The sequence below is a fragment of the Cheilinus undulatus genome, linkage group 15 (genome assembly GCF_018320785.1).
Source record: "Cheilinus undulatus linkage group 15, ASM1832078v1, whole genome shotgun sequence".
Lineage (NCBI taxonomy): Eukaryota > Metazoa > Chordata > Actinopteri > Labriformes > Labridae > Cheilinus > Cheilinus undulatus.
This window is the reverse complement of record NC_054879.1, coordinates 36,233,450-36,246,534: the sequence shown is the minus strand read 5'-3', so window position 1 is coordinate 36,246,534 and position 13,085 is coordinate 36,233,450. Positions and strand designations below refer to the sequence as shown.

The 13,085-nt window shown below is 38.8% G+C and overlaps 2 protein-coding genes across 2 annotated transcripts in view; both read right to left on the bottom strand.

Annotated features, from left to right (window-relative positions):
• Nucleotides 1–47: 47 nt before the first annotated feature.
• LOC121522173 (cytochrome c oxidase assembly factor 5) lies at nucleotides 48–4,634 on the bottom strand. The gene is made up of 3 exons (XM_041806306.1): nucleotides 4,412–4,634; nucleotides 503–586; nucleotides 48–328 (listed from the first exon to the last, which is right to left on the bottom strand). The coding sequence occupies exons 1-3, from the start codon at nucleotides 4,511–4,513 to the stop codon at nucleotides 287–289; spliced, it is 228 nt and encodes a 75-aa protein (XP_041662240.1). The 5' UTR covers nucleotides 4,514–4,634; the 3' UTR covers nucleotides 48–286.
• A 274-nt stretch (nucleotides 4,635–4,908) lies between these two features.
• mgat4a (alpha-1,3-mannosyl-glycoprotein 4-beta-N-acetylglucosaminyltransferase A) overlaps nucleotides 4,909–13,085 on the bottom strand; it is a 68,055-nt gene continuing 59,878 nt past the window's right edge. The window contains exons 13-16 of the mRNA XM_041807471.1: nucleotides 8,194–8,272; nucleotides 7,797–7,857; nucleotides 7,291–7,403; nucleotides 4,909–7,164 (exon numbers count right to left, since the gene is read on the bottom strand). Of these exons, the coding sequence (XP_041663405.1) occupies nucleotides 7,138–7,164; nucleotides 7,291–7,403; nucleotides 7,797–7,857; nucleotides 8,194–8,272 (280 nt within the window). The 3' untranslated portion in view covers nucleotides 4,909–7,137. The remainder of the gene's footprint in view (nucleotides 7,165–7,290; nucleotides 7,404–7,796; nucleotides 7,858–8,193; nucleotides 8,273–13,085) is intronic.

Sequence of the window (13,085 nt, the reverse complement as noted above, 5' to 3'; positions counted from 1 at the left end):
GTTTATCATTTCTTTAATCACAAGTGTTTCAAAGCACAAATCATATTCACACATCCAGGAAAAGCTCAAACCAGTGACGACTCCTGTTATAACCTCAGTGCATCATCTTTTGCTGATGTATTGTGGGTCCTTTTCTCTCATGTTTAATCCCTCTTCTTCTTGAGACGTGTCAGCCAGATGATGTTGTAAAGCTGCACTTGCATAGATCAGCAAGCGGCACTCTTTGCTCTAATCATTTAAAAAAATTTACACAAGTCTTTCAACCACACGGCAGAGTTCTGCTTCCTCAGTATCCTTTCCGTCCTCTGAATCTTGATCTCGTGTCCAGCTGTTAAATGAAAAAACACATTAATGGTGGTTTAAACATTTCTTAAGGTTAATTTTCTACAAGTCCAAAATTTTGTTCCACTTTTGGTCATTCTGGGAAGATCCCCATGTTTCTTTAACTCTCCCTCCACTTCCTTTTTTCAACAATGATTTTCTTTGTCTTTGGCTGGCTTACCATTGACCTCTTGCACTCAAAGAATGACGTCTGCAGGGCTTTGCAGTGGCCTTCCTTCAAACACTCACTGGGCAGCTTCCCCTCCTGACAAATTAAGAGGAACAGTAAAAAATTACATCCCATGATAAAAAACGTCTAACAGCAGTATTGCAGAAGTCAGATAAGTATTTCTTCAGAGGGAAGAATGGGTTGTGGCAAAATGATGAAATTGCAGCTTTTCATAGTTTTCTGGTGTTGTACTCTCCCCTAGGAGGACAAAACACACAGCAAAATCATAATCTGACACTGCTGGGTAAATTTGGCTTGCTTTTCATGGTTTTTAAACACTTAAAATGTTAAGCCTGGACTTTTTGGCAGCAAATCACATGGCCCCAGTCATTTAGATGTGGGAAAATAATAATGCACTTTTTAAATGTATCTAGCTCTGTGATAGCTGTACAAATTTTTATACCAGATCTAACATTTAAAACCCATTTTGTGGCTAAAACTCACAATTATAAGAAAAAAAAACACTAAGCCTGCAAAGTAAAATGTCTCTTGTGGCTTGTAATGTAAATGCATTTCAATCAGTCATTTGCTTTGTTTATTAAAAGTGGAATAACTAACATGAATACAAAGTGTAAAAGTCTGCAAACTCCTGTTGACACGCCATATTGTTGAGGTGTAAAAATTAAAATAAAAGGCCATGATACATAATTTCAGAACTTTTACTAACTTTAATGTAACCTATAACATATCAAAGTAAACTGAAAAGGACAACCACATTTTAAGAACTATATAATCGAAAATAAAACACATTTGGAATAAGTATTCACCCATAGACTTATACTTTGTTAAAGCATCTTTTGATTTTATAACAGTCTTTGGCCAGGAGTCAAAGTAACCAATCTCTATCTGGCACTTAGATCTGTCGGGCTTTACCTGTGCACCCAATTGGTTTTCAGTAGGATTCAGGCCTTGACTCTAGCTGGGCCAGTCCAAAAACTATATATTTTTCTTCTGAGGCTATTCTGTTGTATATATGGCTGTATATGTTGGGTCATTGTCATACTGTAAGGTAAAATTCTTCTTTATCTTTTCAGCAGATACCTGAGGTTTTGTGTCAAAACTGACTGTTTAAAGTTCACTCTACTTTCAGTAAAACCCTAGTTCCAGCTGAAGGGAAAGAACCCAGAAGCATGATGCAGCCCAAACCATGCTGGTTATGATGTAATTTTCCCCCTTTTATTCTTATATTCTTCATATGTCTGGCTAGTGAGTGGCTTGGCAAGATTGAGCCCGTTTTTTTCTGAGGAAAAATATCCAAGCTTGGCTAAATTTAACCTAGCCAAAACAAACATCAAGTCTCCCAAAAGCATATGGGAATGTGTGGTCTAATGAGCCACAACTGAACTTTCTGACCATCAGTCAAAAAGATGTGTTCAACACAAAGGCAACATCAACAAAGAGAGCACCGTGTTAGACTTGGGGATTGAGATACACATGTGGTATCATGTTTGTCTCTGTTGCCTTCACTACGCTTCAGAGTGAATGGGAGGATGGGTGAGTGAGTGAATTAATGAGAAGGTGGGTGGGTTAGGGGGGTTTGGGGTAAAAAGTAATATAAGCACATTGTGGTTATTATAAAAGGAGAGTAAGAGGGGGAGTAGGACTCGAAAAGCTTTTGCTTCTTCCTACTCCTTTTCAGACTCATGAAATGCTTTAGGCTATTTATTGGTTTTATGGCATTATTCTGGGATTCTATATCGCTGGAATTTAATTATTTTATTGTTGTTTTATTTTGTATTTTGTTTGTCCGAAATAAATAAATAAATAAACCATTCCCATGGTGAAGCATGGTGCTGGCAGCAGGGTTGCCAGGTCTGTGTGACAAAACCAGCCCAGTGGCCGATAAAAAACTAGCCCAAAGCCAAGCCCAATGCTGAAATTCAAAATAATACAGTAAAACCTCTGCCACACTGCATATATTGCTTGACTGCCCGCAGACATTCTGCTTCTCTGTGCGTGGCTTGTATGTCTGTGTGCCATGTTCCATGTTTTCCTGCCTCTCTGCTGGTTGTTGTAGTTGTACTTGAGTGTAAATAGAGTAGTTTGTTCTGCTACAGAAATTAAATAGTCATACACAAGACATAAAAAATTGGTCTGCTCAACCCGTGGACAAAAAAATCTACCTGTGGCAGTACGTTAAAAGTAGTCCAATTCCATGGGAAAACCGTGGACCTGGCAACCCTGGCTGGCAGCATCATGCTTTGGAGTTGTTTTAATTATGCAGGAACTGGAGTTTTAGTTAACCTGGCATACCAGAAGGATTTGTTTCCCACATCCGACTGGATTGGCCAGTGAGAAACTTGGAAACAGGTATATCCATCTGCTTTGCAAGGCTAAGTTTTAGTTAAGTTGGAAGCGAATTATGAATACAGTCGAATAAAAATTTTTGGCAATAAACCATCAAAGAGATGAAGTGGAATCCCCCCGTTCAGTCTGATGATGAACCAAAGCAAGCATATATCATAAAAAAGTGATACTTTAACAGAATATGTGTTATAATTACTGTAATACATGGGACATGCCATTTAGAATAAACATTTACAATAGAATAATAAAATTTCCCACACATTGGAGCAGTGTAAAGATACTTTGGGGACCATGGTATTTTTTTCTGTTTTACAGCATCTCTCCTTCTCAGAACTGGTGGACCTTCAGTGCCCTAATAATTGAAAAATCGCTGAAAAAGTGCTTGTATGCCACTATAAGGATGAATATACGGCCCTCTATGGTGCCTATTTACCTGATTTGTTACCCTCTATGTGGACAGAATTTAACAAAGTGCCCTTCTTGGTGCCTTCTAAACAGAAAAAATAACCTCAAGAGCACTATATGTGGAGGAAATTTGGTTTAGTGCCCTTTAAGTGGATACATGACGATTAGGCCTGGATGATTTGGAGAAATAATCTAATTGCGATTTTTTCCCCCCAATATTGTGATTTGATATGCGATTATTCCTGAAGTTCCTCATGTTATTTACTTCCAAAACTTGTTGTGCTGATCTTGACTCATACCGCAAATTTGATATGAATTTTTGTATTGAAGGGGTTTATTTTTGTCATTCTCATATTCAGTAAGAAAAATGTACAAAAATGAAGAGAGTAGGAATTTCTGCAGACTATTCTAAAAAATGTCACTTGAATAATTGCATGATATGAAATGCATAACATCTCTGCGGCAAAAAAAAGAGGTGTAAACTGGTATTTTGGCACAGATTTCACTTAAAAAAAATATTGCACCCTCTGCGATTTGAATATTGCAGCAGACCATATTGCGATTTAATCTAATTTGCGACTAATTGCCCAGCCCTAATGACAATGTATCCGTATCTTGCCTTTTAAAAGGACAATGCATTATATATTGGTTTCCATGCTGCTTTTCCAGTGGACATTACAGAGTGTCCTCTAGGACTGTCTATCAGTGGGCAGGACGTCCTCCCAGTGAACAAAACCACATGTCCCAACAGTGCAGGACATATAATGAAGTGCTTTTATCTCATTGGTGTAAAGTTAATTTCCATTGACATCCTTCTCTGTGTATCTTTGTTAAATTGGTGGTAAACTGGTTTGTAATTCTCCATCTGCTTCACATAGGTGTAGTAGATATGATCATGATTTAAAAAACAGGTTATTCAACTATTTCACTATAAGTGTTTGACCAATGGTGCCCCACTGCATACAGCAGGTGCCCTTTCATCCTTTCCGCCCCTGAAAAATCCCGAGTCCACCACTTCTTCAATAAATATGCGTGTACATAGACAAGAATTAAATATTTTTAACACCACCGGTTTGTTTACATCCCTCAGACTGTAAAGTCTTGTCGCTAGTTTCTGTAGATCAGTTGTCACTGAGGGCGTTTACTTACCTTTACTACACAGTCATGCTGAAGGAGACAGGCTTTGAAGTCTTCTCTGATTCCGGCGCATGCTCTGTAATCTTCTTCTTTATCCTCGTAATATTTCGGCATTGTGGTAAATCTTCTGAAACACCAACTTTACCTTGTTATGCCTTAAATAATCAAATTTATCACCGACGAGAAAACTGCAGTGACATGAGTGTTGTTATGAAGTCCTTCGGCCATATTTGTAAAATTGCATGATGGGAAAACGGAAGTAGTCGGCTCAGAGAAGTGCACGCTGGGAGAACGTGTAGTTTTTTTTTGGCGTAAACCGCGGTTCTAAGATAGATAAATAGCCGAAAAGATCATAGTTTTGAGAAAATGTAAGAAAAATTGTAACTTATCAGGTTGAAAGTCATTGTTAAAATAGATCCTCTTTCTTTTTACTTTGAAATCAAAGCTGTTGATGCAGATGGATGAGTGATGCAAATACAACAAAATCACAACACAAAAATGGCCATGAGTTCTATCAACTTTTCTCATTTATTTCAAAGATGTCCATGAAAATGATGTCAAAAACATCAGAGGCAGGCATACACGTATGAACGATGAAGGCACATGAACTCATGGGTGTATGGGATAGTCTGAGGTCCACTCAGCAAATACAGGATGGGGGATAACATGACCTTTCATGCTGTTTTCATGCATTCAGTTCCTGTATGTGGATGCAGAGCATGAGGGATAAGCCATTCTCGACGCAGTGTCTTTTCCAATATTAAAGTGACTTGCTTATTAACTGCTCCCTATTTTAAGAAAAGAATCTAATGAAGAGGCAGCTCCAGCAGGAGGTGGAGGTGCCTGCTTTACCAAAATACATTATTCATAATTTACCAAATATGATTATGCAATTCCTTTCTTACACTGATTCAACCAAAAGGCACTTCACTACCCCCCTGGAATTCACCACAACAATGTAAAACTTTTGAGGTTTCACTTAAAGCAGGTTCCACTCTGAACATTGGCCTCACACACAAATATAAAACATGTCAAGTGAATTTCTTCAAAGTAAAGGAGGAGAGAAAGAGAGTGAGGGAAAGACAGATAATCCTTGTTGCTTTTTATATATTTACAATCAGTGAAAGCACTACACATCCTCAGCCAAATCATACAACAAAAAGGCCCACTCTGCAGAGATCAGTAGTCGTAATGTTCTGTCAAATCTCAAAAACAGACTTTGATCGGACAAAATGAATCGCTGCATGGATTTGGAGGAATTAGCAGAATAAGCATCTACTATGGTAAGACAAAATAATTAAGCACAATGGTGAAGGATGTAATGGTAACAAAAATAGTGAAAAAAAAACAGTGCAAATCAGCTCGTCTCAGGTGAGAACACAGATATTCTTCCTTCACTTATATGACTGTGTATGTTAAAAATATTAGTATTTCCAGCAATCAAAGTTTAGGAAAAATGAAGGGGATCAGATTGGAAATATAATTGTTGAGACTATTATCAAGAGACCTAGGTGTAAGGCACATATTTTAACTTTTGACTTCATCACACCTCCAACCATTCAGCTTCTTAGCTTTGAAATTATTTGTTTTAGTTGTAACATATCAGTTTAAGTGAAAAGAAATAGGCACAGCTACTTGCACCAACAGCTTCTTCACAAGTAGCTGTAAAATGAAAAGAAAATGTACAATTTAGAAAAAAAAAAACCAACACAAACAAATACAACAGACTCTCAACTACCATAAACATCTCTTCATAGAATAAAAATATATTTTACCTCTTGTACAAATTAAAGATTTATTTCAAATAAATTAAGTCACCTTCATAGATCGTCATAGCTGTAATAATATATCAATATAACAATATATTCCTTCGGGAAAATGACGCCAAGGCAATGTCTGATTCATTTACTATAGATGGACACTGAGGTCATACACGGCCTGTCAGACAGGAGGTGAAATAGATAAGGTGTCATGGTTTATATTTTCTCTGATGGATAGGGATAGTTGCCACTGAATCTGGTCTATTGGTCAACATTGTTACAGACTGGCTCATCCTGAGTGTTTTTTTGTTTCAGGAGTATTTGAGTGTGGCTGGCGACACTCTGGAAGTGATGGGAACATTTGTTTTGTTTGGGCTGGTGTTGATCAAGAACTCCGTCACCTCTCTGTGTGGAGAACAGAGCGCGACCGGCCATTAGTGATGACAACATTCCTGGTCATCACAGGCTGAGCTGAGGCGCTAGTGACAGTGCAATGCCCCAGCTCGCCCAGAGGTGGCAGCATCGAGTAACAGACAACGGATTTGGCAGCATGTACACCAGTGGCCAGGTGACTGGTTCTCCCCATAAGTAATGATTTGTCTTCATTCATCCCAGACGATTTTCTGATTGTGTTCAAAGTTGCTGAATAAAAACAGTCACTTTGAGAGCCAGAGCTGGGAGCAGATGTCTTCACATACTTCACTGTTGTTTGTTAGACAGTAGTATTCACATTCTCACTAAAATGAATTAAGAGCACAAGAGTGAGGGAGAGATGCAGAGAGAGGTTGATGGATGGGAAGCAAAATAAAGTACATTAGGAAGAGCAGGGACAGAGAGGCGGCGTTCCTCAGACGAGCTCAGACGAGCTACTCTAATGACTTCACTGCTGGTTGCTGGGTGCCAGAGGCCCCTGCGTAAGCAGTCCAGGAGATTTTGGTCCCTGTAGGGCCGTGATTCATGTCCCCTAGGCCAGAAGAGTCAGCCAGCTATCCTCTTTATATGTATCTGCAGGAGGAGAGAAGAGCATCACGTGCATTAAAAAGACAAGAAGACAGCTGGCAGCATCTGGAGAGAGTATTATTTATCATGTGAGAGGACAAAGATTACAAGTGTGGCGTGTGATTGGCTTACTTCACTAAGGATGGCCCACACAGCTGAATCTTTGAGAACTGAAAGTCGAAGTGCAATGACGGGATTGAAAGAAGGATCCACAACGCCTTCTGCCACTCCTTTCACAAACTGACCTGTAATTCCAGCAAACACAAATGTATTCATGAAGTAAAATACATCCTATCTGTAGAGTGGAAGTCCCTGCTAATAAATGACCCATTACTCCGGGGCTGAGGACTAAATGTTAAACATAACTTGACACGTAAAGGAAGTGTTTTTTTCCCTTAAGGCTTATCTAAAATGTCAGTTAAAGTTAAAGTGTAAAGAGTAAGAAATGACTGCAGGAAGAGCAGACAACTTCAGATGAAAATTAGTGTAAAAATACTGTGACTGAGAACATTTCACACACTTTTGTGCTGTCTTTTACTGCAGGCACCACCAGCATGAGTGTGTAATCTGATCATGATGCTTTAGTGTGTCTGTATGCTGTAACACACACAGTAAGTGAGACTGTCTGATCCACTCACCGATCCTGTAAAAGCGATCTTCACTTCGCTTGTACTTGTCTTTGGTCTGCAGTCTAGTTTCCTAACAAGAGACAACAAAGGACGATGAGCAGCACAGTTAAATATGAGCTACAAATGTTAACGATTTCTCATTTCAGCAGCACTTGAACACATGCTAGCAGCTGTGTCTGCACTGGTGGTGTGAATCACAGAGTGAGGATGTATCGCCTCTGGCACCGCAACGATTCTGTCACGCTTACATTCCTGTCAATAATCAATATGCTACGTTCCTAAGAGCAACCGCTCAATGTAATCTAATCAAAACCGTTTGCACATCAGACCACAAAGGGGTGACAGACTGCTGGTAGGGGTAGGGGTGTGGGTGGATATGTGAGTGCATGTGTAGGTGTTTCCTCACCGAAACAGGCAGTATTTCCACTGTGGTATTCTCGATCTTGTCCCCTGGGTGCTCCTGGTTACCGCTGCGAAACAGAAACCTGCCAATCAAAATGAGCCTTTATTAACATTTGAATCTACAGTAAAAGCATGCCTGTGTCCTTCTACTGGATGACAACAGCCACACACACTTTTAGAAGTGGATTGTGGACATCTGAGTAGTCATATCCATTTTCATCAGAGCTTATTCTGGCAGCTGGATACAAATGATCAAATTTAAATGCAAAACTTTACAAGGACAACATTTTGATTGCTTCCCATGTGGCCAGGGTTGTCATAATACCTGCATTTTAAACTAGGATATGACACTAGTAAATATTGAACAATGTCACTACCTGTGAGGATACCACAGCCACAAATAAAGAAGACACTGACACCCAATATTGGGAAATTTCAATAACTTGTATTTGATAGAAAAAAACACCTAACAAGAGCTTGAACATGTTAAAGCTGACCCCCCACCCCCAAACTTTTAGGTTTAAATTTAAATGTAACTCCTGCATATTGAGAGTAAAGCTAATCGGAGTCAAAATTCTTGTTACATAAGCATCCTAGGACAAAAAAGCTGACTCTGTTTCTAACTTATTGTTTTCAATATATAAAAAGTAACTTGGATAAAATGTAAAAATTGCAGCGACCCCAAAAGCTGTTTGGGACAGTGTCATGGTGTTTGCATGAAATTTGTCATGGATTTATATTCTCCTATGCTGCTATACGATGAAATGGATGCAGTTTTTAAAAATTTATAGTCCTTTCTGATACTTTAAATTACTAAAATGATTACAACTTTTAAAAAAAATTGTAGTTACTCACAATTGAGCTCCCTTGCTTTTGCAGGTTGAAATTTCCTTATTTTGTAATTACACCTGTTCTACTTTCTTTTTATTCAATTTTGTACTGTTTAAAACTGAAGGTAACTGACTTTCTGTTTGGATACGGACCTGCTTTTATTATGAAAAAAAAAAAAATAATGAACTTCAGGTCTTTCCAAGATTACGACACAAACTTATTCAGAAAAAGGAACTTGGTGCGATTGAAAAGGAAATAAACAACGGTTAATGTTTGATAACACAATGTTATCAAATCACAATTTAAGGAAGTTGTAGAGACATGGGACCAAGAGTGGGGTGTTCAGCAGCTCCAAATTATGGCAGGTTGATCTAGGTTGCTAGCCACATAGACTGTTTATATATCCATTGTATGTATATATTCCCAATGCATTTGGGAAACCCCCACAAATCATTTGGGGTAGGCAGGACTTGTCAAAAAATGCTTGGGCATCGTTCTGTCTGTCACATTCATTACGGGCCAAACACAACAAGACAAAATAAGTTGGTATACATGCTCAGCACTGTCCCAAACCTGTGCTCAATAGGCAAACGCTGCTGTAGTTAATGAACAGTGGAGCTTGATGTGGGCTCGTTGGAGCAGTTGGAGCAAAAAAGAGCAAAAATATCTCAGAAGCTTTTAGTGTCACTCTTTGCTGATGTTTTGTAAAAAAAAATGTACTCCAGTTTTGTAAAAACTGCTCCAAGCTAATCGATGCACCAACAGCAGCCACTATTTATACCAGCTTGTAGTGCGACTAAATCCCTCCCATAACTATCACAAACTTGTGCTGAAGCAGACTGGAATAAGAATGAAAACATTTTTTTTGTCACAAAAAGCTTTAAGCGCTGTTCTTTGCTTTTTCTTTCATAGAGGTCTGATAAAACTGACGCAATAATGTTGCTTCCTCCAAGCTAATCTCTACAATGGTGGCAACCACTGCTAACGGCTTCATGGCCTAACCCTGCCTGTAGCAACCGGCGATTGGTAAAACCACTTTCAGTGCAGCACTAATGATGCAGATTGCAGCTTTGCAAGATGGATTTGTCTGATGACAGACATGAAGTCTGGAAAATCCATCTGCTTTGCAAGGTTACTAGGTTGCAAGTCTCTACAACCTTTGGCTTTTGACTTATAACTCTTTGAAAGTCGTGACTCGCAGAAATGGTAGAAATCTGGTTTTGTTACCCAAGCTACATACAAATTGTATAGTTAACATATTTCTAAGAAATCCACCGAGCACTATATAAGATCAGTAAAGTCACATGCTAGAAAGTTTTACATTTAAAGGGGACATATCATGCAAAAATCACTTTTTCAGGCTTTTCTAACACAAATATGTGTCCCTGGCCTGTCCACAATCCCCTAAAATACTAGAAATATCCATTCCCTCTCCCCCTCTCTTTCTCCACCTTTCAGAAAATGTGTGCTGAAACAAGCCGTTCTCAGTTTTTACATCTTGGAGGAAAGTTCTGCCCTCCTCTACTGATCCTCTCAGCTACCAGCTGAGATGCTGGACAGTTCAGTATGTTACCCTGCTGACTTTGGTCTGGGAGACTGATGGTTCGAATCCCAGTCTGAACTTTGGAAAAAAAAGTGTCCGTAATATCACAAGTGCTGTGTCCATTTCCTGAGAGGGGTGTGGTCACGGGCGGAGTCGGACAGCTAATTACCATTTAAAGCCACAGACACAGAAACAGCTCGTTCTTAGAAAGGCTGACAAAGAGGGGTTTTTAGAGACACAAAAATCCAATACTGGAGTGTTTTTTTCAGCAACAAACTTCACAGGCATACTTTAGGGACCTCTGAGAACCATATAAACTTGTATTAAAAGGGTAAAATATGTCACCTTTAAGATTGACCAGTTTAAAGAAAAAACATAATCCTGTTTCCATACTTTATCCATAAAAGGTTGTTTTTTAACTTCTGAGTGGGTACAAAGTTTTCCCTAATTCAATGTTTCAAAGCCAGAAATCAGGAGACATAGAGAGAGTTAAAAGCAGTGACACTAACACATCACACAGTGTGCTGTATCTCTTGACTGACTTCTGATGAGATGTTGTCTAATCAGCAAGGCTAAAAGAGTCCAAGCCGACATAATTGGTGTCATTCAAAAGCAGACAAAACACTTCAGAGTCAGACAGTGGAACACTCTGTGGCACCGGTCCAAATCCCTGCCACTTCATTGAGAAGTGACCTGCAGTCTGGCACGCTTGTCACGCTCTCTGAATACTATCTTTATTTAAGTAGGAGAAACACGGACCACTTAAAATGAACCTTTATATAACTGAATACAACAATCACAGTAAATAAACACTGTAAATGCTATAATGATTTTGTCACATCTTTTGCATGTAAAAGGCTTAGTCCTCAAAATCTAAAATTTGTTAACAATTTCTTTTAAAATATTTTCATTTGCACAATTAACAGCATGGTTGTTTCACAGGTGTGGACTTGTCACACTGCAACCCCCTTACTACAATAAATATGTTTGGTTAAAAGGGCTGGGAATCCCAGGGTCTCACAACACGATAAAACATAATATGATGGGCAATCTGATATGAGATACACACGACTGGGTAATGTGGCCTAAAATTTATATCACCGAGAAAACCTTCCCTTTCATATGTGCTTTGATGCATGATATCTGTTTCTCACACTGACACTAACAGTACATGGGTGGGCCACCCAGCTGTACTTCCAGCCACCCAAATACATTTGTAAGGCATTTTTCTTATTATTATTTCTTTAATCATACTGTATGTTTTAACATTTTTTATGCAGCTTCTTGCTTTCAAGGGTGATTGCTGTGATACACTATGTCAACAATAACAATGATCTGTTTCTACAAAGCGGTCTAGTTTGGTTCACTGCAGTTTACTGCAGTTTAGCACATTAAACTCACTTCTTGTCTGAATATCCTCAGCTGATGTCTGCCCAGCCTCACTCGTTGCGATAGGAAATCAGTCTCTAGGGGATCCTGATAATTTTGCTCAGCTCAGTAGAGCTGGTTGTTTAGCTTTCAACCAGCTCGTTATTTGATCACAGTTTGACTTTTTAAATGTGGACAAAATGACGAAAAAGGATGACGGAAAGGAAACTGGCAATCAAGCGGGCGCAAGCTACAGTGGTTCTCATTAAAGAGCCGTTTTGTAGCACAGGCTTGTTCATAACACGAGGTTTATTCGCTTAATACAATATCACTGTTTCCAATATTGCCTAATTGTAAAGTGTTGTGATCATACTCAAAGTATGTTGAAATTTTCTGCTGATAACTGCAGCATACAAATCCACTTAGAGCTGTTAAGTACTATCTTTACTCCGTTACCATTCCTTACTAATGGTTGTCCCCAACTTCCTGACCCCAAACCAACATTCGGGATCACGTGATTGCAAACAACCTATTGGAGTGTCTCTCTACAATGTACTACTCATGAATACAGTCTAAAGAGCAGAAATACAAAAAAAAAAAAAAAAGTAATGTCCAGAATTAGGCAGGACAGAATGGCCAGTCCGACTGCAAAAGTACAGCATCATTCTGTTGGAAATGCTGGATATGATACACACTAGGATGAGTGGTATAACAATATCATAATACCATGACTCTGTGTTGATTTATCTATTGCAAGACAATCATATAATGACACATGACGACAACTGATAAACTGAAGGTTAAAAAAATGCCTCTTAAAAGATAACATGAGGATTCCTGTATCTATTCACAGCAATTTGGTGACAGTCTCACTTCATATCGCACATTATATCTTAACCTCTCTTCTGTAGTTTGACAGTATCCAGCTGTTTTCTTCTTTATTCTGCTTTCCCACACAAGTCAGGACTAAGATATAATGCTGTATCAATGTTTTGTCCCCTAATAGCTTAAGTATAAGACACTGCTACAGACGATGAGAGCTTTCAGATAGCATGTAACAGGCATGTTAATTGTAGGAAATGTCCATGAATCGGCTGAATGTTTATTTCTCAGCCCTGAAGTGTCTCTAATGTCATTTTGTGCACTGTGTCAGC

What these genes read in the sequence shown, in the direction of transcription:
- LOC121522173 (XM_041806306.1), bottom strand. Translation starts at nt 4,513, where the DNA reads ATGCCGAAATATTACGAGGATAAAGAAGAAGATTACAGAGCATGCGCC. An exon ending in AGCATGACTGTGTAGTAAAG is followed by an intron (nt 587 to 4,411) that starts GTAAGTAAACGC and finishes TTAATTTGTCAG; the next exon opens with GAGGGGAAGCTGCCCAGTGA. An exon ending in TTGAGTGCAAGAGGTCAATG is followed by an intron (nt 329 to 502) that starts GTAAGCCAGCCA and finishes TTCATTTAACAG; the next exon opens with CTGGACACGAGATCAAGATT.